This window comes from Ambystoma mexicanum, chromosome 3p (genome assembly GCF_040938575.1).
Source record: "Ambystoma mexicanum isolate Mex_15411 chromosome 3p, UKY_AmexF1_1, whole genome shotgun sequence".
In the NCBI taxonomy this organism is placed as follows: domain Eukaryota; kingdom Metazoa; phylum Chordata; class Amphibia; order Caudata; family Ambystomatidae; genus Ambystoma; species Ambystoma mexicanum.
The window spans coordinates 1,254,472,081-1,254,497,929 of NC_090925.1; the positions used below are offsets into that span (position 1 = coordinate 1,254,472,081).

Sequence of the window (25,849 nt, forward strand, 5' to 3'; positions counted from 1 at the left end):
AAAAAAATATTGCAATTGCTGTTCCAAAAATTTTTCAGAGCTGAGTTACTGTACCGTTAGTAGAGATCACCAACTGTACCTAGCCCAAAGGTTGCTGCTCTATGCTTACTTTGAATTACTCAATTCTATTAATTAAAATACTCTCTCTCAACATTAAAATAAATGCAAGTAAAGTTCACTATTTCACTTAATTCCAAATGACACATCTCAATTCAACCATGTCAGTTCAAGTCATGAAGCATTAATTCAAACCCATGACTAATTAGGCCATTCTGCCAACTGGACGGTTGACTATACCAGGTGGTAAAAGCCTGCCACCTAAATATGGTTGGACGTTACCACAGCTATGCCCCCCCATTTCAGGCATTATTGCTAATAGCAAGAAAAACTTCTGGGGTCTGAATTTACATTTTTCATGGCTTAAAATAAATGTGTAGGTAGCATGTGAAAAGCTTATTATAAATAGAAATGCAATCAAGATGGCTTCTATGAAAATCGGAAAAGTAGTTCTAGCCAAAGTCCCTTTTGAGCTCCACAGTGGCTGGCATGACTGCAGAGTGGAACAGGGAGAAGATTGCAGAAAGTGGGAGGCGGGTGGTAAGTCTACATTTAACGGTGGAGTGGGAGAAGCCAGGCAGAAAGGCAGGTGGCTGGGAAGCAAGCATAAAGAGCCAGCAGCTTACACAGCAGGATACAGCCATGTTCCAAGTGCTCTGATGGGTAGTTAACCTCCTCCCAGGGCTATTTCGAAATACATTTTTCTCAAACATAGTCAAGAAGCATCTTCATCTACTGGGAGTCCCAGTTCAATGGCCCTTCGGTTGCGTTCCAAGCTAAATTGCCTGCAAACTGAAAATATGTGTAACTTGTTCGCAATTAAAATATAGTTGCACATGTTTCTATCCTACCACAGCGACATGTTGGATATCTTTACTACCTATTCACCCCCACAATACGCTACTTGTTCCACACGTCGCCTATTTGTAGCTTGACTGTATTGCCATATCCTTCTTGTATCACTCTGCTACTTGAGAAATGAGACACTCCCTTTCTAACAAACCTGGGTAACATTTTCACTTCCATCCCAGGTTCAAATACCATATTTACAACAGTTTGTGTAATGATATCTTCCTTTCACCACTTCCTGACTCTTTCTTTTTCTCTCCCGCACTTCCTTCAAATTGGGTTTCATAATTTTTTAATTACACATCCATCTGGGACACAATGGTGTATTTGGCTTCCTCCCTCTCAACAACTCAAAAGGTGACAATGCTGCTGTGCTGTGTGGTTTAATCCTGTATTTAAATAATCTTACCATTGTGGCACAAACCCAATCTTCACCTGTGCTACCAAGATTCTTATATCATCCATAATTGTCCTTTTGAATCTTTCAACACACCCATTGCACTTGGGATGATATAATGCCATAGTGATATGTTTAATGCCATACACCTCCAAAACATTTATGAGTTCCTTCGAAATCATCTGTGATCCACTGTCACTCAATATTTTCTTTGGAACCCCATTGCTCCAAAACAACAATTCTAAATACTTGATCACACTCACTGCAAAACTGTCTCTTAATATGCATACCTCCAGCTACTTAGATAACAAATCAATAGTTACCAACACCAGTACATTCCTAGCACCCTTAAAATTGAGTGGCCCCAACAAATATATTGCCAACACCTCCTAAGGCATATCTGGGGTAGCTGGCATTGGTATAGGTGACACTCCGTCAATCAAAACATTATTTATGTCCCTAGACTCATCACAATCTTGCACTCCACTGTCAATGAACTCATTTGTTCCTGGCCACCAGAAATCTGTTTGAAAGATTGCTTTGGTCTTGTAAATTTCTAAATGCCCTCAATATCCCAACGCTAACACAGTTTCTCTCATAGGTTCAGGCCCTACTAGCCTATGACCTCTACATACATATCCACCCTCAATCCCTATTTCTTCCTTAATGTATCTATCCTATTTTAACTCATAATCATCCAATCCCAACTTCAACTCACCATGAACCCATTTCTTAAGATTTTGACATGTTTCATCTTCCTGACACGGCTTACCCGCCAACTCTTTACTAATGCTTTCTTCCACTAAAGAAATGTCTCTAATATCATCATCAAATGGCAATAACTTACTTTTACTATCCTCCTTTACAGTATTTCTTGACAACCCATCCGCCCCCACATTCTTCCTATATGCTGTACCTTAAAATTCAATCCTTGCAAACCAGTTATCCATATGACTATTTTTTTGATACTCCAGCCATCCCTTTCTTATTAAGAATTGCCACTAGTGGTTTTTGTGATAAGTTGTGATAAAAAAAAAACTACCCACAAATATGATTTGAATTTGGAAATGGCCCATGTGCAAGCAAGAGCTTCCTGTTCTATGACTGAATACATAACTTCAGACTCCTTAAATGCCCTTGAAGCAAAAGCCACCGTATTTTCTTTAATCCCATCACTCTACATCAAAACTGCAGCTAGACCTGATTCACTGGCATCTGTATAAACAATGGATTCCAAACTCTCAACGCAGATGCATCTACCACCTCCTTTTTTTACCCTTTGGAATTCCTTGTCACATTCTTGTGACCAAACGATTTGTACACCCTTCCTCGAAAGTTTCCTCATATTCTTAGATTTACTTGACATATGCCTGACAAATTTAGAGTAATACTCAATCAGGCATAACAATGATGTTAGTTCAGACTTGTTTGTTGAAGTGTGCACATCTACTTTTACTTTTATTGTATTCAGCTTTAGTCTTTTCACTTCAATTGACACTGTTTGTTCCAAATAATACACCTTTGACTGTCTACACTTACACTTTTACAAAGTCGAAGGGAACCCAGCACTTCCCAGCCTTTTCAATACTTTTCATATCCTGCAGTAATGTTCTTTGTTATCACCAGTCCAGACCAATATGTCATCCAGGTAATATTTCACCCCATCGAAACTATTCAATACCTTATGCATAAGCATTGGAAACACACAGGCGGCAGATACCAATCCAAATGGCATCCTCATACATCTGAACAATCCCAAGTGTGTTATAAACGTGTTTAGATTTGAAGATTCGGGTGTAGCGTCACTTGATAATATGCTAATTTAATTGTATTTTATTGACAATTCTCATGGCTTGGTGTCTACAAGGATGTTAATCATTATGTCACTTTTTGTCCACTCTGTGCTCAGACCAAGATTCACAGACAACAGCCCATGGGTTAACTCTTACAACTTGTGCCACCCTCTAGCTCTTGCTAGATAATATCCACGTGTTTCATCGTTGACTTTCCTCTGTCAGACGGTAAACCGGTCATTATGGTAATCGTGGATACGTTTACAAAGATGGCTCTTTTTACGCCCCTTCGGGTTCTTTGAGTCATGTATTCCTCAATTAAATAGTTTGTCTACACGGCTTACCGGAACAGATCATCTCTGACAACGGGACACTATACACCTCTAAATTCTGGTCCGAACTCTGTCGGAGGTTGGGAATACACAGGATAACACCCACAGTCTAATGGGCTTACAGCACAAGTTAACCGAATGCTCAATCAGTATCTTAGGTGTTTTGTTACCGCACCTCAAGACAACTATATCTCTTTTGCCTACTGCAGAGTTCTACTATAATACCTCCTTCCACTCCATGATCGGTATGAGTCCCTTCTTTTGTGACCTTGGTTTCACCCTACATGGATTGCCGTCAGTCTACCCTCTGGCTGTCAGGTACCAGCTTTACACCATCTACTTGCTTCTCATCAGAAGGTTCATCAACAAGCAAAGTACAATCTTAGTAAGGCCAGAGAAGATGCCAAGACCTTTCTGCATACCGTTGTAAGAATGTGCAGCTATAATTGGTAATCCCCAAGACACTTCTCAATTCCCTTTTAGTAGTTGTCTTTCTCAACTTCAACATAGGTAAACTTTTTTCTTGGTTGGTTTCAGTCCATCAGCAGTGGCTTCACAACCTAAGAAGTGTACATTTGTTGTACACCACTGGGCCTTCTCTAAGGAGATTATTGTCTGTGCAATTTGCAGCTGGAACAGCATAATCTCAGCTGTGTGTTAGTCCATGATTTTATTTTTCAAGAGGACAACGCTCAAATAGGTTTCAGTACCGCTTTCCTTGGCAATCGGTATTGACCTTTCACCTCTATTTATGAAGCCGTACAGGCCAATCAGTACTGTACATTTTGAAATGTAAAAGTAAATTTGCATTGGTGATCTTTAAAATTTTGTATTCCACCTAATGGATTAGGTGGGTCTAAAATAAAGGTAATTTGTGATCCTTGCATTCTGGAGAACCTTAATAGGCATAGGGAAGAGACTACATTGAAAGTGGATCCTCTTGTTAAGTCCTTTGAGGTCAGCTCACAACTACCACTGACCATTTTGTTTGAGAATACCCACATTTGTACTGTGTTTATAGTTTTTGTCTGTGTTTTAGTGAGTCCATATTCAAGGACCTCCTTGACGTCCATGAAAATTTGAGGCAGTCGCGGTTTTTCATTTCCCGAGGTACATTCATCTGCCTTTTGTATTTGCAGCTCGACCATTTGTTAGAATTCAAGGAAGTCTTAAACCAGCCCCTTTTCTGACAACTACTGCAGTTGGGTGGATAAGTACTGTTGAAGAGTGGATATCACCCTGAGTCCTGCTTCCCTTTGTTGTTGGGTAATTGTCTGACGTGAACAATCATGCCTAACTTGTAACACTGTTATAGTATTTTACAAGCAATCTCTTCTGTATCCAATGCCATTTAGATTTTTATGTTATGATTCACTCTGCATTGGTTCAAATGGCTGCATGTTCTTTACTAGTCTTATATGAAACACATGACTGTAAACTTGCCAATGACATGGTTCACCAAATAAGCTTTAAAGTATTGATCACTTATTACTTTTCAAATCCAAGTACCCTTTTCTAGATGAACACGTTGATGTCCTAGATTGTCTGTTAAAATACAGAGGGGAGTAATCCATGCCAGAACCATGGGATTAACAAACAGGCCTTGTTGCTGAAGGATATAGTTTACTTTAACAAATGCATTTTAACAAATACATGAGGTCTATCAAAAGTCTGTCCTTTCCTTGCCTACAAGGGTAGGGAAAAAATGACTTGAATATATGGAAATAATGGACACCTCTTTCTGCTTGTCTTCAAGCAATACTTGAGTTCCTTGAAAGGCCTGTTCACAATCTTTGAGATACATGGGATTCCTGACAATGTTCAAACAAATCTGATTGTTAACAACACCCCATATATATCGGAGTTGGACATTCCCCTCATGAAAATCAGGTTCCACCTACAGGTTTGTCTGATTCGGGTAGACTGTGACAAATCTGTCAGTGCTTTTCTCTTGAAGTAGGTGGACAAGACACATACCCCAGGTGACATCTTTGAGGAGGAGAGGGAGGCGTCTGAAAGGCCTGAGGGCAGTTTGTAATAGTGTCAAGCTAGCCTGAGGGTTGAGGCACTAGTGAGGTGGATGAAGCACTGGTGAGTTTCGGTCTGTTGAAGCAAGTGGATGAGACGGTCCTATGTTATAATATCTCGGGAATAATAACCCAGACTTAAAATGCAGTAGTAAAAATAATTTAAAAAGTAAAAATATAGGCACTTTAAAGAAAGAAAGTACATATAACTAAATGTATATTTTAACTTGTTTTTCTTCAAAACCAAATTCTTTGCAAATACATGTATTTTTAAAAAATATGTTTTCTATATCAATTTAGCATTAACAAGGGTACCCCCACCAGCTAAACCTTTCACCCCATTTTTTGCACTTACCTATTTCCTGCCTTGAAGGTACACTTCCAAAATGGGGCAGGCTCCCATTCCCTCATGCATATTCCAACTCACCTCTGCCTTCCTCACCTGCTCTAAACTACACTGATCCTACATAGGAGTTTATTGCTTTTTATTTTGACCTGTTTTACAATGTTATTACTAAATATTAAGTACAGCATATTTTTGCGATCTTTGTCTTTAGCTTCATTTGTTTCATTACAACTTCATTTTACCTCTTCATTTTCAGTACTCTTCATTTTTGCAGGGTTATTGTTTTACTGTGTATCAATGAGGAAACATGCTATTGGGTGACACCTGCGAGTAGGAGAGGGAATAGCCACAAATCCCTGAGGGTAGATTTAAGAAGAGTCACATTCATCTGATTTTGTAAAGGAACAGTAGAGATTTGGGGAGTCGGCGGGTCACATGTCACTCAGTGTCCGTCTCTTGAAGCGAGTGCAAGTGACACATGCCATCAGTTACCACCTTAGAGAAAGGGCAGGAGGAGATGGAAATCCCTGAGGAAAGCTTGTGGGAGAGGCAAGCTCATCAGCTTTTACCAGGAGGGAGCAGCAGAGATTTGGGGTGGTGGTTGACACACATTTGTACACATTTAAAACAACATGTCAGCACCCAAACAAGCGAGAGTTAGGCAGAGACGTGCTACTCTTGATTTTTCCACTCCTGATTTAGCACCTGTTGTGTGCACTGGGGAGGCCATAATAGCACGTGTCCTATTGAAGGTAACATCCAACTCTTGTTTCCCACCCCTGTCACAAGCCTCTCTGGGTACACGTGCCAGTACAAGCAAATTCACAGGTATTTCACTGCCACTTAAGGAAGGTATCAAGTTACATTGCTGCGAAACTGTACATTTGCAATAGCAATGGATAAGTAACAAGCAAGTGGTTGGTGTTTTCCAGTCGCCTACAATCTTTAGGTTTGGGTATTTTTCATCTCCTGCTTGATTATTCTCGGTTAATTCTGCTTCATATAGGCCATGAAGAAGATGATCATCGGCTGGACGCTGCCATCCATAATATGTGCTTGCACCCAGTCTGGTCTGAACTGTTGTATTGAGTTACATATCGTCTGTGCCATTCATTCATGACGAAACAGCCTTGCGAACTTGGCACCTTCCTCTTAGTACTTGGCTATATTTTGAGCACAATCAAGGCAAGCAGGGGAGAGCTTGCCTCACACAGGACTCAATGGCTTCCCTGGGGTGCACACCTGCAGCTCACGGACCGCTTTTCACTGGTTTATTTTTTGCCAATCATGCAAAGGAGCATCAAATGTTCATTACAAAACTCCACTTTCAATGTTTCTTCCAACCTAAGAAATTGGTATCTTTCTGGTCACTGTTCTGTGAAGAGGGCAGAGGTGTAATTCCCATTTTCTCAAACATCTACCATTAGGTATTAACTAATTTGTAAATGTAATCCATGACCTAAAAGAATGTATCCTGCAATTCTGAGTCTGACATTGTATACCCTCCTGCCTCTCTTGTGACTGCCTCCTAGTTACTCTGCAGTGACGTCTCATGATACAAGTAAAGGTTTCTTACCGTCTCATTGCATCTCTTACAGGCATAGTAATGGCAAAGTACGGGCAAGCCTGGAAAGACATAAGGCGGTTCTCGCTCTCCACCCTGAGGAATTTTGGACTTGGGAAGAAGTCCCTGGAGGAGAGGGTGAGCCAGGAGGCCAGCTGCCTCTGCAGTGCCTTCACAAGTGAGGAAGGTGAGTCTGAATTACAGAATGTCTCATCTTTTACAGCAGTCCCTTTCTTACTTGTTTCCATAGAGCGCCTGGAGACCACTCCGGTGGTGACGGTGCACGGTACAAATACCTTTAACGTTAACTATGTATCCCACTCAGGGAAACATTCTGCACTTTTGAAATGATGAACTAGTGCTGTTTTGTGTTTTATGGTTGCTGTTGCAGTATTCTGAATAGGAATGTTTCAGTATTCTAAATAAAGAAATGTAAGCAGTTGCCATGGCACCCCTTCACTGAGTTCCACTATTGCTATTTTTCAGCATACACTGTGGTGGTATTTCTGTGTAACTTATTGACTAGAAGAGGTGCTTTCATAGTGCTGCCATGTGCCTTAACAGTGTTGCATTATGACACTGTTGGAAATTATGCTCATATGTACTTTAATGATTGGCTAAACCTTCTATTGTGCAATTTACAGTAAGATACATGTATTATTGTTCCTTTGTTTACTCAGTTATAAAGGATTTAACATGCATAGTCAATTAACTACTTTTAGATATTGCAGTTAATGGGAAGGCGTAGACATTGATGGTGGTTGTGTGCTGGTTCTCAGTTCGTAAGGGCTGGACCCGGATTGTTCTGTAGTAGGGATTTGCTGGGAGGACCAATCTGGTACAAACACACCCTTCCCACTCGGATAATATCCCCAGATGCATGGTTGAAAATGAAACACTGCATGTGGTACACCCATTTATTAATCAACTTGTGTCAGTTTTCTGTACACATCTTTTCCCTCTCCAAAAGATATCTAATCTACATGTTATCTATATGCATCATCAAAGTAATGTCTCATTCTCCAATTGATATCCAATCTACGTATGTATTTATTTTAGTAGAAAATAACTGCCATTCATTCTAAAACTACATTTAAAAACACTACATAAACGTCTCTTGGTGCACCATATTCATTTCTTCCTTTATCCTCTAAGAGCAATTGCCTCAAATCCCCAAATTCACACTTTGGTATTCATTTTTCTTCGGGGTAATAATTTGCAGCACCCTCTTCTTAAGAGGGAGGAGCTTCACTTTCAATTTTTGTCCTCAGATGTCCTTCTTTCTTAACATTCATCACTCACCTGGTGGAAAAAGTACACTTTTCTATCACTTATTTGTGACCTTTGGGTCCATGGGTTCTCCCTAAATACTTTAACATTTTGTCTGTTGTTTATCTGTGCTTACTCAAATGCCGAGCAGCCATTTTGTAGCTCTCTTTTGACAGTTGCAAATCCAGCTCTGGCCAGAATGAAAGCAGTTTTTACCATTGACTGAGATTCAATATTGTTGATAGTGTGTTGAATGGGAACACTGAGAGGGAGAGTCTGTGACTGCTGTGTGTAAAAAGCTAGTCTGTGTTTGAGGACATGCCAGTGAATCTCTGGAAAAACCCATGTGTGTTAACTCAGCGTAGGCTATGAGTCCACGGTGGGCGGGCATCTGTGATAAGTGTTTAGAGAAGCCTGCTTTTGGAGATCTGTCGGCAAATTATTATAGATCAGGTGTTCATTTCCATTTTATATGATGAGTAGTGCTTTCTTCAGAAAGGTGGTGGTGTATTTATCTGGATTCTGGAAGAGCTTGGACTGTGATGCTGCTGTTACGCTCACCTGGGATCCATGGGGACGCCACCCAGCCGGACTGCTCGCTGGTGTACTCCTCAGTGATTCCCAGATGTGGTCTGCGGGAAGGTTCTTCCTAGGGGTAGAATTAGGCGTGCTCTCTTTCCTGCCTTCTTGGCAGGGGCACGTTGTCTTCTGTGGGCGAATGTGGTCTAGTTACTTCACTGATGCTGGCCCGTGATGTCTTTCAGGTAGGTCTTATTGCTGTTCTTTCGTATTGTTGTTATTCCTGCATGCCTTTCTGTATTTACCAATGTCTCTTTCTCCCTCAGATATGCAGAGCTTCAGCGTGGCGAACTGGCCTGGTTGAGCCTCGCTGGTGTCTGATGGCTCGTAAATAGCGCTACAATGCAGTAAGCACTATGCGCAGCGCTGCAATGTCTTGCCTTGCTAACCTGTTTTCTTCCTTTTCTCGTAGGTCGCAGTATTCTTCCAGCGCGTGTGGAATTTCTGGAATGATGCCAGCCGAGAAGTGACCAGCCAGGTAAACCTTTTCGAACAGTTCGTAATTTGCAAAGTCTTTAAGGCCTTCCTTAATGTTGTCTCTACCTTACTCTTTCAGGTTGTTCGGTCCCGGAGGCGTGCGGATTCGAGGAAGCTGTTCACAGGAGCTGCGAAAAGATAAAGATGAAGATTGCAGGCAAGATGCCGCTGCTAAAGGTATTCCTTTTGTCTCCCTACAGGTTCTGCTTCTCCGGGGCTCGTGGGTATAGCTGTACCCGGTGAGCGTCACGTTGCAAACTGCAAAGTAACGCAAAGCGTGTTGTCTTGTTCGAGTGTGGTTTAAATAGCCCCAACCAAGTAGTCCAGGTAAAGTAGTCCCTAGGCCACCACACCCAAAACACTAGACTGCATAGCTTGGTTCCTAGGGACTAAACTATGTGGATGCCTCCATGTTGGCTGACAGTCTCAAATAAGTAGTTCCAGAACACATGTCTTTTCATGGTGTATGACCCTGGCGCCATAGGCGCCAGGACTGGCCCCAGCAGGGCTTTTGAAGTGGATGCCAGGCCCTAGAGGCCCGAGTCCTGATCCCACCTGGCCAATGGGCTTGCCAGTGAGGGTTTTGGATGAGGGTTGTGACAACTGCTGATATGTTTATCGGACGCTCATGATACTGATCTCTTGTGCTAATGTTAAACGTATATTTAGGGCACAACGACCATCCACTCTTGGCTTGCCAGCGGGGTTTGCACTCTATAAATCACATACGTACATTTTTCTTGCAAGCACTAAATATACAGCAACCTTTTACATACTTCTGCTTTTGGGGTGTGAAAGGTATTGCTTTCAACCACATCTTTTCTGCCAGAGGCAAAAAGTAGGCTCTAATAGGAGGTCTGTTTGTAAATGTATAGAGGATTGTGTTGTTAATTGGCAATACAATAAGTAATATGATACATGGTTAAAAACATTAACACTGGTAAGGAAGGCATGGTATCAATAGTAGACACAGACACAATAGATTCCAGTTTCGAAAAGCTTTATTTTGGTATTTTGGTTGGGTTGGTAGAATTCCTAACTGGCCTTAACTCTAGAATGAGAGTAGTCTCGACCATTAAACAAATAGAAAACAAGTCCAAGTTAGTCTAGGTAAAATTAAAAGGCCTGTACTAAAATAACCTAACCTGGCCCTCCTCCTCAAATGACAAATGTGTTTGGGAATACAAAAGGAAAATAAAGTCTTAAAAGAAATGTCAGAATGGCTTAGGTAACACCTCCCTTCCCCACTTTCAGCACCAAGGGGTCTCGAGAGTGTCTTAAAAAGGATAGGTGGATGGCACAGTTCTATCAGTCTTGCACACTTTGGCTTACTGGTACTATTCAACAGATCAGGATTGGACATCAAGCTTTTGACAGTTCAATCAGTTCCTTAGGCCCCTTTATCACAGTTCAGTACAGGCTTCCCTCAGCTGGGCTGGAGCCTGTATTTCGCTTTGTGGGGGTGCCCATCCCCACTTTCCTTCTCACTTAATTTTCACTCTGTCACAGGTCAACACAGGCTTCCCTCTACCGGGCTCAAGCCTGTCTTTCTCTCTGTGAAGGTTCCCTTCCCATGTTTTGTCTTTCTATCTTTTTACTGTCAAGGACTTTTCGAAACTGCAAGGTTTTTACATAGACCTCTGCATGACCACTTTGACCTATCTTTAAACAATTCAACCATCTTCCACATCTCGCAACACCAATGCCTCGTGGTACTTGTAGTTTCTTATTCTCTTTACTTTGCACTCTTGGCCTTTTTCAAAGTTCATATACTTTGCCCTCTTGGCATATTAAGAGTTCTTATACTTTGCTTTTCACTTATTCAACTTTCGTTCGGGATCGCTGTTACTTTCTTGCCTTTGGTTCTGTTTTAATAGACTTCAACTCAGAACATTTCACAGAGACTTGCGATTCCACCTAGCAGAACCACTCTGTTACTTTGTATATTTTCCTCACAATTCAGCAATTGTCCTTTCCATTACGCGTTTAATTGGCCACATGCAACCTTCAACTTTTGGTTACAGTTACTTTTGCTTTTAACACAAACTGGGCTTTTGTTGCCTTCGATAACTCACTGGTCATGTTAATTGGGCATCTTTCTTCACCCCCTTTCACGTAACAGTCAAGGACCGTTACCAATGCCTCCTCTGCTCCTCCCCAAATCTGTGGTCCACGGGGAGCTGGGGTAGCGGGCCGCTTTGAAGCACCTTGAAGACTACTCCATTTCGCTCACTTGGTTTCAGTCTTGGAACACTTACAGCTTCACAGAAGTGAGGAACTCTCGCCCGGCTCTCGTTCTTCGCAACTGCTATCAGCCCCTTTGCCTTCCAACTTCCATAGCCTGGTTTGCATCAGCCCTGAAAGAGCTGCTCTTTCTCGTACCCAGCCTAGTGTTCCTGTGTGTGCCACCTTTTATCCCAACAGGCCGTGTTAACTAGTGACAGGTGTGTATAGTTAGCATTACGTCCCTGACTCTGCCTGGTCTCATTAACGGGACATTGGGCCTCATTACGACTTTGGAGGCAGCCATGGCGCTATTAGCGCCATGGCTGCCTCCAAAATCGTGTCCAGGTCCGGTTTGGTGGAGAGGGGACTTCCCGGGACATTCCGCCTTAGGCGACCCGGTAAGTCCCCATTCCAAATGGTATTCCCCATTCCCATTCGAGCCCCTACAGGGCTCAATGGAAAGGCGATAATAACGGGCCCGCAATTATTAGCTCCAAAGTCCCTTAACGGGTCCCGTAAACAACGTGTGGTCAGACCACACGTCCTTTACGGTCCCCACCAAGGGACCTCGGATTTGGGCGGTAAGGGATTACCGGCACCGGTCTCCTTACCGGTGCTTGGTATCCCTTACCGCCTAACTTGTAATGAGACCCATAGTCATTGCAAGTCAGTAAAGGTAATCTTCCTGCCCTCATTCCTCATCTTCCTCGACTCAGGAGTGTTGTCAATGTGAAGTGGGAAGCTGTGGTATCCATAAAACAAGCAGGTATAGGGGTTAGATGGGTTGCGGAAAAAGGGGATACCATGTCTCGCCATCAGGTGCTTCTCCATCAATCCTAAGGATCGCCTACCTAGGTGATCCTCCCTTGCTTGTCCACCACCAGGGTCGGGATCCAAAGGTGATGGCCTTTCCCTGTCACCTGAGTAAGGGATCCCCGGGGACTAGTTTGTGAAATACCCTCTGTTTTTCACAACTGCATGTGTAGTATTTTTAGCTTTTCATGTTTCTAAATGGAAATAGTAATACACATGTTGTTACCTTTTTGTCTCCTCTACAAGGATGATTTTACAGTCTAATAAAGCTCTCTATAGTTTGTCTTGATTGAGGGGTTCCCTGTTAATATTAGCATCAGGCTTCCAAATCAATACATTCAGAATGACAGAAACAGGTTGTGTAAACACATGTGCAAGGAGGGCATGGTCTAGCGCCGAAAGGAGATTGCTGCCTAGAGCTCTCTCTCCCTCTCACCGTCTCTTTATAACGACATTGTCTTTATTTTACTGTCGTGTCTCTGCTACAAATTCCTTCTCCGGAGCGGTGGCAGCATAAGGTCTGTGCGTCCCTGAAGTCCCGAAGCTCGCTGGGCTCTTGCTGTTCGGTGTGCGGTCCGGAATAATATCAGCGAGGGCTGCTTCCTGAAGCAGCTGCGTAACTTGTGGAGATGTTTGGTGCTCCTTCCACCGCAGCGTGACGGGTTGGGCCTGGTTGGGCTCCTCCCTGCATACAACGCCACTTACGGGAGGCTCTATGTTCCGTGTGACAGCTGCAGCATTCAGCTAAGTAGCTCACTTGGATTACTTTGCCTCATATGTAACGCTTGCTTTTCAATGTGTGGCAAAAACTTTCATTACTATGACTTTACTAAAGCAATTTAGAAGCACGTTAATACATCTAAGGAAATTAGAAGTGAGGACTGGCCTGATGACTATGTACTCTTCTTTCTACACTCTACTGCTGGTTGAAAAATAATACAAATATTATCATTTATTTAAAAGAGTGTATGAAGGAAAACAATAGGAATATATTGTATCTGGAGTGAAGATAAATCTGGCGAAGTGCTGCTTAAGGACTGGCCAACACAAATCTAGGATAATTCAGCAAACGTAGACCACTGGAAATCCCTGTATTGCGCAGTCTGATTTTTCTTATCTGAATTTCTGCAATATCTGCATTTTCTAACCCTTTCACACATTTTTGAGGCCTACTGCAGATCATTGTGTAACCCACACTACCACTCCCTACATCATCTGACACACCGCTCTTCTCTTAACCTACTGCTCAGCTCTGCTATTATGGTATCACTTTACAGTTGGTTTCTTTCCTAAGTTTCGCCTATTTGGCACCTCTGAACACCATGGCAACCACCACAAACAATGAAAAAGTGACACCCACCAGCAAAGACCCTACCCTTGCCTCGACCAACCTGAAAAGGCCCAAAAGCGATTCACCAGCCCTGCATTGCCTAACAGACACAGCTATTGAAGCTATTCTACTGGAAATCAGAGCATTAAAGCCCTTCATCGAGACCACTAATCAGAAATTTCAACAACTTGACAACAGGTGGAAGGGCTTTGAAGATAGAATGGAGGAGGTGGAAAGGAGGGTAGGCATTACAGAAGATATTTCCCCTAGAGTGGCGCATCCCGAAAGAGCTGTCAAAGACCTTCAGAAACATAATGAAGACAATAGCAGGCGCAGCAATCTCCGCATTTCTGGTCTGCCAGAAGGCTGCGAAGGATCAGACCCCATTGCATTAATTCAGAAATTGTTGCCTGCCATACTTCATCTACCTGCGGATACTTTACTCAATATTCAGCGTGTGCTATAGATAGGTCCATTAAGAAACTCTACTTTGTCTCGCCTTCCTCCCAGAACGCTCAAATTCTACTTGTTGGAATACACCCAACTCCAGCTAAGTATCTCAGCAGCTAAGAAAAAAAGATCCCTGACTTGGCACAGAAGTAATTTGCATATTTCTCAAGATTTGGCAAGAAGCACAGCTCTGCGCAGGAAGGAATTCCTTTTCTTGCGCCCGCATTGAAGCAGCTCAACATTAGGTATGGACTAAATCACCCATGCTCTTTCAAAGTCACCCACGAAGGTTGTACTGCCATGTTTGATGATCCTGCTGACCTGAAAGCTTACTTTCGCTCCATCAAGACTGAAGGCATGGATACATGATCACCAGCAAATCCCTCTTCCTCTTCCGCAACAAGATGTTTTGCTTTTTCTGTCTACTTTAGACTTCATCTGATGCCGTTTTTGGTCTCATTCCATAACATTGGTGAGACGGGCGCTGTTATGGTGTCCCTCTCCTGCTGTGAGTCGTCTTTTTCCTTTTGACGGCTCTCAAGGTGTCACCTACGCCCCTCTGATTTTTGCTTGCCTTTTTCTTCCCTTTTTTCTCCCGTTCCCCGGTCTGATCTTTTTTTGTTGTTATACTATACATGTGGATGCTTTTATTTTCCCTGTATCTGAGGTTTTACCCTCACTTTTTGACTCTGTTCTGGCTGCCTTTGATCAGACCTTCCTTTCCCATTCCTCTACCCGCATGTGTTTTCATTCCTGTGTCATCCCCGTCATGAGAGGCCCCAATTGTATCAATATTCCACTGGTTCATATTGTTCACGTTTTGCTCATCAGACTTCGGTTGGATTTGATCTCATACGTATTATTGGCTCATATCCAGACCCTACAATTACTTAATCATTTCAATGGGCCTCATTACGAGTTTGCCGGTCCGGATACAACGGTACTGGTAAGCTTTCCGGTACCGTTGTATCCGGACCGACAACCTCTGAGCTGTGCTCGCGGGTGCCTTTCATTCTGCCAGGTCTGACCTGGCGGAATAAAAGGCACCCATGAGCACAGCATGCCTGTAGCACAGGCACCGTAATGATTGGTGCCGGTGCTACAGGCATCCCCATTCCCATTTAGCCCTATAGGGCTCAAATGTGAATGGGGATCACTCGATTCCAGCACCCATGAAAGAGCAATTACCGGGTCCGGCGGGGACGGAATACCCCAGTAATTTGCCATTCGCGGGTGCCAGATTTTTTTGCAAGTTTGGAGGTAGCCTGCCTGTGTTACAGGCAGGCTACCTCCAAACTTGTAATGAGGCCAAATGGTATTTAAGTATAACTTGGAACATTAAAGGTTGCAATAACCCAATAAAGAGGAGCAAGATTACTGCGCATGTCAATAGACTTAAGCCATCACTGGCATGCATACAGGAAACTCATCTATCAAATTCTGAAGCAATGAAGCTCAAGTCCCTTTGGATCAAAGATGTTATCTCATGTCCGGCGGTGGATAAGAAAAATGGGGTTGCTATACTCCTAAGCAAGAAATTATCTTTTAAAATTCAGGACCAAGGAACCAACACCAATGGACGGTGGGTCAAGCTCCTGATAGGCTCAGTTCATGTTTCTATCCTTAACGTTTATGGTCCCACCTTGCCCGACCCTGGCTTTTGGACATCCTTGGAACAAATGACCTTCAAAAATAACTGTACCAATCTTATTGTTTGTGGTGATGTAAATCAGGCTCTTGACAACTCACAAAGCCTTCTTGAAGTGTCTTGCTGAGACTGGACTTATTGACTCATGGAGACTTTCCCACTCTACGGATTTAGAATACACATTTCATTCTCCTCCACATGATACACTCTCTCGCCTAGATTACATCTTTTCTTCCAAATCTCTTACTGGCACTATTATTGACTTCACGATTTCTAATATTATTATATCAGATTATGCCCCGGTGTGCACCTCGTTTAATTTTGATGACATATCCAAGCCATCATCCAGATGGAAATGTTATAATTACCTACTACAAGATCAAGAGTTTGCTCAATCTGTACAACGATTCTTACAGCAATACTTTGCTGAAAATCTTGTTTGTGACACCTCTGTTGTCAACAATTGGGATGCGTTTAGGGCCACGCTTAGAGGTCATATTATGGCATACGCTTGGAAAAAAAATAAATTACGCAGAAAACACCTTGATGAGCTTTACAACCAACTTGCCACTGCCGAGAAATATTACTACCGTGACTCCAATTCTATGAATCTTCGACAGGTTATGGCCTTACAATCAATAATGAGCTCACAGAATTAGCAGCTGGAACTTTAAATACAAAACCAAGACATATCAGACTTCAAATGAGGCAGTGAGGTCATTGTCCTCATATTTTAAAATTAAGAAGGAAAAACATATATATCACACATTAAAGACAAACATGGCACATCCCTTCCACATGCTAATGATATCCTACAATGTTTTAAACAATTTTATTCAGAATTACCTGCTCCCGAAACCACGGTTCCCACGGAAGACATTACTTCCTTTCTACACAAGATCAAGAGATTCTCCTATTCTAAAATTGACTTATCACACTTAGAGGGAGACACTTTGCTTCCTGAAATTTCACGTGCCGTTAGGGGATTGGGTCGAGGGAAGGCCCCCAGGCCAGACGGTCTGTATACAGAATTGTATGCTAAATTGGCTCATTCCCTTACTCCTAAACTTAAAATGTTGTTTTCCTACTTTATTTCACAGACATCCTCTTCAGGATCTTTTTCGGAAGCTTTACTCATCTTATTCCCAAAACTGACAAAGATCCCACACTTCCCTGTAGCTACAGACCAATCTCTCTCATTAATGTCGAATGCAACATTTTTGTCAAAATTCTGGCCAGTACGGGTCTATGTTGGAATTGCGCTTGACGCAGAAAAAGCTTTCGACCGCGTCAACTGGGACGCGTCAACTGGGACTTGGTGTTTCAAGCGCTCCGCTGGCACCGGTTGGCGAGCAGTTTATCTCACTAGTACAGCTTCTCCACTCCTGTCCCAAATCACCCATTATCATAAACAACCAATTCTTATCCTTCTTTCTTTTATGAAGAGGCACTAGACAAGGCTGTACCCTCTCCCCTATCCTCTACATTCTCTCTCTTGAACCGTTGCTAGAAATCATTAGATCCGATAGAAACATTCCTGGAATCCCCTGTCGAAGTTCGATTACCAAAGTTGCTGCTTATGCAGATGACATTCTTATCCTCATTAAAAAACCCAAACTCCACATCCCTCACCTGTTTGCTAGACTTCATCAATTTTCCTGTGTCAGGCTATACATTTAATTAAGAAAAATCTGAGATATTACCTCTCAATTCCTTTTGTGTTAAACATGACTTAGATGTCTTCGGGTTCAAATGGTGCAACGCATCAATTAAATATCTAGGCATTCACTTTGCCTCCTCAGCAAATGATGCCATCAAACTTAACAAGCACATATTGTTAGATTGACTTAGTGTATTGACCTCAAGGTGGCCTCCCCTCTACCTTTCCTGGTGGGGCCGTTGCAACACCATTAAAATGATGCTAAAACTTATCATCCTATGATGCAACGCCTTCCCGTCCCATTACCTTCCTCATTTTTCAAATCCATCTGCCCTATTCTCCTCAATTTCTTATGGGGCCTGGTAAATGCAAGAGGATCGCTACTGCCAAGTTAAATGTCCCATACGAGATGGGTGGGGTTAGATTCCCAGACTTCAAATCATATAATTCAGGTGTACTTTAGAAAAACACCTACCATATATTTATGATGTAGCCAATATATGTATTTACCCATTGTTCTACAGCCAAGTCGGACCCCACTAAGGCCTCTATTTCTGCTCTCAGACTATTTCTCTTCCCACATTCCATGTCTCCTGTCAAGGATCTTTTCCCTATGCTCTGGCACAACAAAAATATTACTGTTAATAACAGAATATTATATCACAAATCTTGGTTAAAAAGTGGCATCAGATTAATTCAACAAATTGTTAATGTTTCCTCCATTCTCTCCTTTCTACAATTAAGAAATCGTTTCTCCATCCCGGTTTCAGATTTTAGCTTTTATAATAATCTGGTCAATGCGTGCCTTGAAGCCCTTCATCTTTTCACAAACTCCACCCTTACACCTGATGCCTCCAGACTTTTGCTATTGACCATTGATTCTGATATAAAAGCTTCAAAGTTTTATAAGGTTTTGTATTCTAATAATGCTATATGGCCTGCACGCACGTCATGGGACAATGACCTGGACAATGCTTTGAATGACCAAACATGGTCCCTACTATAATCTAGGATTAGGGTTGTATCCGTATCGGCCAACATAACTCAACATCTGTTCTTCTTCTTCCACAGAGCTTTTATTACTCTCGTGAAACTATCAAAATCCAAGTTAGACACAGACGCCAAATGCTGGTCTTGTTGTTGTGCCCCGGCCTCCTATAACCATATTTTTTTCGATTGTACATATATGTTTGGGTTTTGGCAGGAAGTATGGAAATTCCTTAGACTCATTTTCACTGTGGATGTCCCACTATCCTTTTTAAATGTTGTTCTAGGAGCTTGGTGGTCACAGATATTAATCTGCATACCATTGCCAAGCTATATGATTTGTTCATCGCCATTGCTCTGAATCTCATTACAAAAAAAATGGAAAGATTCCCATAACGTTTCTGTCAAGGGGTGGTGGAATAAAATATGTCACGTGCATAGAATTGAGTTATGTTTGGCCACCAGTATGGATACTATTCCCAAGTACAATGCCAAATGGCCTTTTTTTCCCGCTATCTAGACTGTTTTGTAGCTTTGTTGCAAGGCACTTGAGCAATTGTTCTTGTTCATCCTCTCTGGATAGGCATAACCTAATAACTATTGCTTGTGCATCAGTTTTTACCGATGTACTACTCTATAAGAATCCTATTATTTCATTGCTATTGATACCTCCCCCCTGTATCACCACTGCATTTCTCCCCCTCTACTTCCCTCTGTTTTCGTGTTTGTATTTTGTTTCTCCCCTAGTCTGTCCCGCTTGTGAGTCTTTGGGCTATCATTTTTAACAAAATTGCAGTGTCCAGTGATGTTCATCCTGACTCATTAATGAACCATTCTTGCAATATTACTCATCAACCCTCTAGTTTCGAGCACATTTGTTTACTTCTCTCGAGTTCAATTTGTGATTAATGTTTTTCATTTTCAGGAATGTCTGCAATGGTCTCAATATGCACTGTTGTACATTTGTATAATCTCAATAAAAATCTACTAAACTTAAAAAACCATGTGCAAAATGGCAACATGTAGACATGTGACTTTGATTGAATGTGGAGAAAATGTTCAAGACCCCCTACTGGGTCTTTGGAAAGATCTCCAAGTAGGTTCTGCATACAAAAATAGTGTTGGGGTGTGGGAGCTTTCCAGACCTGGCGAGTCAGAGGTAGATCAAGCGAATGCCCACCTACTTCTTTTCACTTGATAAGCCAAAGGAGATGCTATAAACATAAGCAGGGTAATTCATAGAATTTAGCACAAAAGTGGCACACGCGGCTGGCACACAGTGTGCGCATGCGAATGTCTGCGCCAGCCGCGTGTGCTAAAATTGATTTCCGCGCACAGTGTATTCATGGATTTTCGCCTCCAAAACCAGCCGTGGCGCAGAGTGGCGCAGCGACCCTGCAGCAGCGCCAGTTACGCCCCCAAGAACGCCCCTAGCGCAAGGAAAAGCCATCAAAATCCCCAATCCAGCGCAAAGGGCTGCGCTAACCCTGGACCAGTTTACAGGGCTGCAAAACAGCAAACGCCAAGCGGGGAACGTGTATTACTGGTGTTCGCGTTAAGTTTCACACGCGAAAAGGCCTGTGCGAGTGGGGTACGTGTATAACTGGGGCTTGCGGGAAGTTTCACACGCGATTTCAGCAGGGTACGTGTATTACTGGGTTTTGCGGGAAGTTTCACACGCGAAAGGGCCTGTGCGAGTGGCCTACGTGTATAACTGGGGTTTGCGGGAAGTTTCACATGCGATTTCAGCAGGGTACGTGTATTACGTGTTTTCGTGGGAAGTTTCACACGCGAAAGGGCCTGTGCGAGTGCGGTACATATATAACTGGGGTTCGCGGGAAGTTTCACACGCGATTTCAGCAGGGTACGTCTATTACGGGGTTTCGTGGGAAGGTTCACACGCGAAAGGGCCTGTGCGAGTGGGGTATGTGTATAAATGGGGTTCGGGGGAAGTTTCACACGCGATTTCAGCAGGGTACGTGTATTACGGGGTTATGCAGGAAGTTTCACACGCGAAAGGGCCTGTGCGAGTGGGGTACGTGTATAACTGGGGTTTGCAGGAAGTTTCACACGCGATTTCAGCAGGGTACTTGTATTACGGGGTTTTGCGGGAAGATTCACACGTGAAAGGGCCTGTGCGAGTGGGGTACGTGTATAACTGGGGTTTGCGGGAAGTTTCACATGCGATTTTAGCAGGGTACGTGTATTACGGGGTTTGCTGGAAGTTTCACATGCGATTTTGCTGTCAGAGCGGGGTACGTGAATTTGAGGGGTGCGCGGTGAGTCCTACACGTGAATTGGCAGTGTGGGTCCTCCCAGGTGTTCCCTCTACACCCCCCACGGCACCTGCAGGCAGCCCACACCACAGGGGACTACCCCCCACCCCTGCTCATGTCCCGCAGGCGCCCATCCACCATGGGCATGCCCCCCCAGCCAAGCCACATGTCAGCTTGCACCCCTACCCCCAGCTGTCAGGGGCACCTGCCAGCAAGCCCCCACACATGTCCCCTTGCACCCCCACCCCCCAGCAGTCAGGGGCACCTGCCAGCAGGCCCCCACTCATGTCCCCCTGCACCCCCCAGCAGTCAGGGGCACCTGCCAGCAGGCCTCCACTCATGTCCCACACATGTCCCCCTGTACCCCCACCCCCAGCAGTCAGGGGCACCTGCCAGCAGGCCCCAACACATGTCCCCCTGCACCCCCACCCCCCAGCAGTCAGGGGCACCTGCCAGCAGGCCCCCACTCATGTCCCCCTGCATCCCCACCCCCCAGCAGTGAGGGGCACCTGCCAGCAGGCCCCCACTCATGTCCCACACATGTCCCCCTACACCCCCACCCCCCAGCAGTCAGGGGCACCTGCCAGCAGACCCCCACACATGTCCCCCTGCACCCCCACCCCACAGCAGTCAGGGGCACCTGCCAGCAGGCCCCCACTCATGTCCCACACATGTCCCCCTGCACCCCCACCCCCCAGCAGTCAGGGGCACCTGCCAGCATGCCTCCACTCATGTCCCCCTGAACCCCCACCCCCCAGCAGTCAGGGGCACCTGCCAGCAGGCCCCCACACATGTCCCCCTGTACCCCCACCCCCCAGCAGTCAGGGGCACCTGCCAGCAGGCCCCCACACATGTCCCCCTGCACCCCCACCCCCCAGCAGTCAGGGGCACCTGCCAGCAGGCCCCCACACATGTCCCCCCCGACAGGTCATCACACTCCAGACCCATGCCCCTCATGGCCACCCAAATCCCACCCCAGTCCAAACACCCCACATTGAATTCCCAAAGTCATGATAGAAAATACATAACCAGCATGGCCATGAATCAATGTCCCTCAGACCCACGCAATGGTGACACATGACTGTGAAAAGATTAACATTGTGACATGCACAAAACAAATGATATAAGACCACATCAGTAAAGTATACAATAAATGTGTATTCAATAATTAACCAGATGAATAAAACAAAATCACACAATAATGGAAATAATGAAGAAAAAGCTGCATGTCCAAAATATTAAAAAAAAATGTGTGAAAGCAGAATCCAAATCAATCCAAAAGCAAATGGGTCCAAAGAGTCTGTCCGTCCAACCAAATCCAAAGTGTAAAAATAAGACACATCCATTGATCCATGGTAAAAAAGAAACTTAAATGAAGTGAAATCCAGTGTTGAACTATATACAAAGTACAAATCCAGGGTCCATGAGCCCAACCATTGAAAGGAAACCTACAAAAACCCTACCTAATGAACAACTATATACAAAAAGGTGGGGCATTGTCCAAGCGCCCCAAATGAAATGAAAACCAAAAGGAAACCTAACACTAATTAACTATATACAATGGCAGCGGGCTAGTCTGACGGCTCACTTCCTGATTTCCCGGGCCAGGGCATCATCGAACTCCTGCTTGATGTCCCGGAGGCGGTCCTCTTCCATGGCCCCGAGGGTTCGCAGGGACGATGACATCCGGACCTCCAGGTCCCTGCGAATTGCCTCGAGGCATTCGGCCCGCCTCAGAGCCCTTTGCATGGAGTTCTCCGCCCTGAGCATTGTGAGCCGTGCCTCTTCCGCCCGCTGCCGCTCCGCATCTATAGCATGGCCTAACCGCTGCCACACAGAAGACACTTCCCATCCTGGGTCCTCCTGCCCTCCGGCCGATGCCTGCCCCTACGATGTCGAAGGCCCCGAGCCATCATGGCTCTCACCTTGTTGCTGCTGCTGCTGTGCCTGTGCCCGTGCCTTGGCTCCTGCTGCCTGCACATCCTCCTCCGGCTGGGGTGCAGTTGTTGAGGTGGCCACCCCTGCTGGACGTCCGACTCCCGACTGTGGCAGGGGTGTGTCCTCCACCAGCCTGGCCACACGGTCAGAGGCAGCTCCACAGGATACCCAGGTGATACATGGGTGGGAAGATGGCACAGAGGACGACTGGCGCATAGGGGGTTCAAGTGAGGAGGGGGTCGAAGCAAGGTTCAGCAAACGGAGGAATCCGGCCTGGGTGACCTGTCCCAGTAGCCTGACGAAGTCAACAAGCCATTCGAGATGACGTGCAGTCTCTCCATGAAAAGACTGCAGGTCACCTCGCATGGCCCGTTGATGCAACGCCACCGCACCCAGGACAGGCTCAACCCGGTCCCGGATAGCCACGTCCGCAGGGAGAGGAAGGCCAGTTGTTGTAAGCGGATCCCCTCCCTGAAAACGGGTCTGGACGTAGGCATCCCTGCTGGTGCGGGATAATGCAGTCACAGGATCGGGGACAGGATTACACACAGGCACCTCCGTGGCGGCCTGTGCTGCCTCCTGTCCCTGCCCCTGCACTGCACCACTGGCACCAGTGGAATCCCCACCTCCAGACCCCGTCTCTGTCCCTTGCGCGGCCTCCTCCTCCACCAACCTGGATGGCTCCGTGCCATCTTCCTTCGTTGGACCCCGTGGGGTCTCAGCTGCCCCTTCTGCTGCCGAGGAGTCCAACTCCGACCTCCGCCTCTTGGACCTACCCTCGGCAGCTGCAGCCTGGGACGCGGCACCAGACTCCTCACTCCCTGACGAGATCACAACCTGGGAGGGGAGCCGGGCCTTACGTCTCCGGCTGGTGGTGTGATCCCCGCCACTGTGCTCCACAGCACCCTCTCCACCCTCTTCATCAGTTGACGCTGTGTAGAGGGAGACATAGAACACAAGCATCAGGGTACTGTACAATGGTCCCCTAGACAGGAAGCAATAGCACATGAGTGGCACTGTCAAACATCACTTCCATCATGTCCCTCCACAACACATGGGTCAGTGCAGGCAAAACACATGCATTAACAGGCATGGCGCATGCTATGAACATTAGCATACATGTCCAAGGGACTCTTGAAACATACAATGCTGGTTTGAAACTCACATTAATCATGGGTCATGCCATCACATGCACACACTTCACCGTAGTTTCATCCATCTGGCCTCGTACACCCCAGACACAGTGGATACAAGGATGAATAGGCTGCATCAGTGATTCTGAACATTGTCACAGACATGTGTCATGCATCCATGGCATTTACAAGTCACAGACACGCAAGTCAGACACACAGACATGGACACCATACATGTCCATGACAGCAGCACCCATCTCTCACACCCCATCCATGTCCAATAACAGAGACAGGCATACATTAATGTGTGCATTCCGCATGTTGCTCCGCATGTTGCATTGTAACACATGCACCAACCATGTGGTTCACACATTACTGGTTTCACATGCATGACCATGATGTCCCTGCACACACTCATACATACTTGGCCTATGTCACACATACAGGCAAGTATCAGACAACTAGCACCCTGCAACATGCCCTGTCTCACACAGCAATGCTTGGCCACTTACCGCTCAACTCCGGACGGGTCTGCTTCCGAAGGATCTGGGCGTGGAGCGCTGGGCCTACGCGTTCCAGGACCTTCCTCTGGTGGATGGTACTCATGCTGTCCCGGCCCCCCTCCATGAGGCGCTGGGCCTTTATGAGGGTCCTGGACCTCAAGTCCTCCCAATGCTTCTTGACTTGCTTGATGTTGCGGGTTGCCACCCCCTCCGCGTTGATGGCAACCACAAAGTCGTCCCAGATCCTATCCCGTCCTTCCTTGTTGGCGCGTGATGTTCCGAAGAGGGCATCATAATGCCCAGGACATGCTCCACCAGGACACCAACTTCTTTCTGACTGAAGCTGGTGGCCCTCTGCCCCTCTGGCTGGGGGTCGTCAGCGGTCTCAGATGGTTTTTGTCCCTACATGGTGACCCCCAAGGTAGTGGGTGGCCAACTGGGTCCTGGGTCTGGGCTGTGGAGCGATGGTATCCCAGTCGGGAGTCTTCTGTTCCAGCAGGGGTGGACACAGCAACTGGACCCCTGCAGATGGCTGATGTGCAGGCACCAAATAGCAGGGCACGTGGGCAGCAGGCAGTCAGGCAGCAGCAGATGGCAGGTGGGAGCGTGCTCGGGGCTCTGGGGGGCAGGAAAATGGCCTTCAGGGCAGGAGCGTGGCCTTCTGTGTGTTTTCGCGTGGCCAGCTTGATATGGAGTGATTTGGCAGGTGAAAATCTTGCACGTCAGCGTGTAATTCGAGGAAAGGGCCTTAGCGCGTAAGCGCGTCAGCACACGCACGCAATTCCATTGGACCAAAGGCCCTTAGCGCATAGACGCGTAAGTTACATTAAGCGCGCGGGTGTTTCCCTCATAGCACGTGATGACAGAGCACACGTGGAAAAACTGCACGTCCGAGTGTCATCGCGTGTAATTGGATGAAAGCGCCCGCATACACGCGTCTCTGACGTGTACGTGTGGGCCGGTTTAAAAGCTGCGTGTAGGACGCCATTTCCTTGTACGTGCTTTTCGTGGAGAGTGAGTGGGTGAAATCTGTACTTCTTGTCGGTTCACACGCGATTACTTCACAGCGTTTCTAGTTCGTACTCCCTGTTACCTCTGACCACTCTTTTCTGATTTTTTGTTGGGCCTGTTTCCTCAAACAGAGTTCACTTCTCCTTTTGTCCTGTCTCCTCAGACAGCGTACAATTTTTTTTTT

At 45.3% G+C, this 25,849-nt stretch overlaps 1 protein-coding gene across 1 annotated transcript in view; it reads left to right on the forward strand.

The window, feature by feature from the left end:
- The window catches only part of LOC138581421 (cytochrome P450 2D15-like), a 398,392-nt gene that overhangs the window by 132,844 nt on the left and 239,699 nt on the right, over positions 1-25,849 (forward strand). Inside the window, exon 3 of the mRNA XM_069652737.1 lies at positions 7,400-7,552. Coding sequence (XP_069508838.1) covers positions 7,400-7,552 — 153 coding nt within the window. The remainder of the gene's footprint in view (positions 1-7,399; positions 7,553-25,849) is intronic.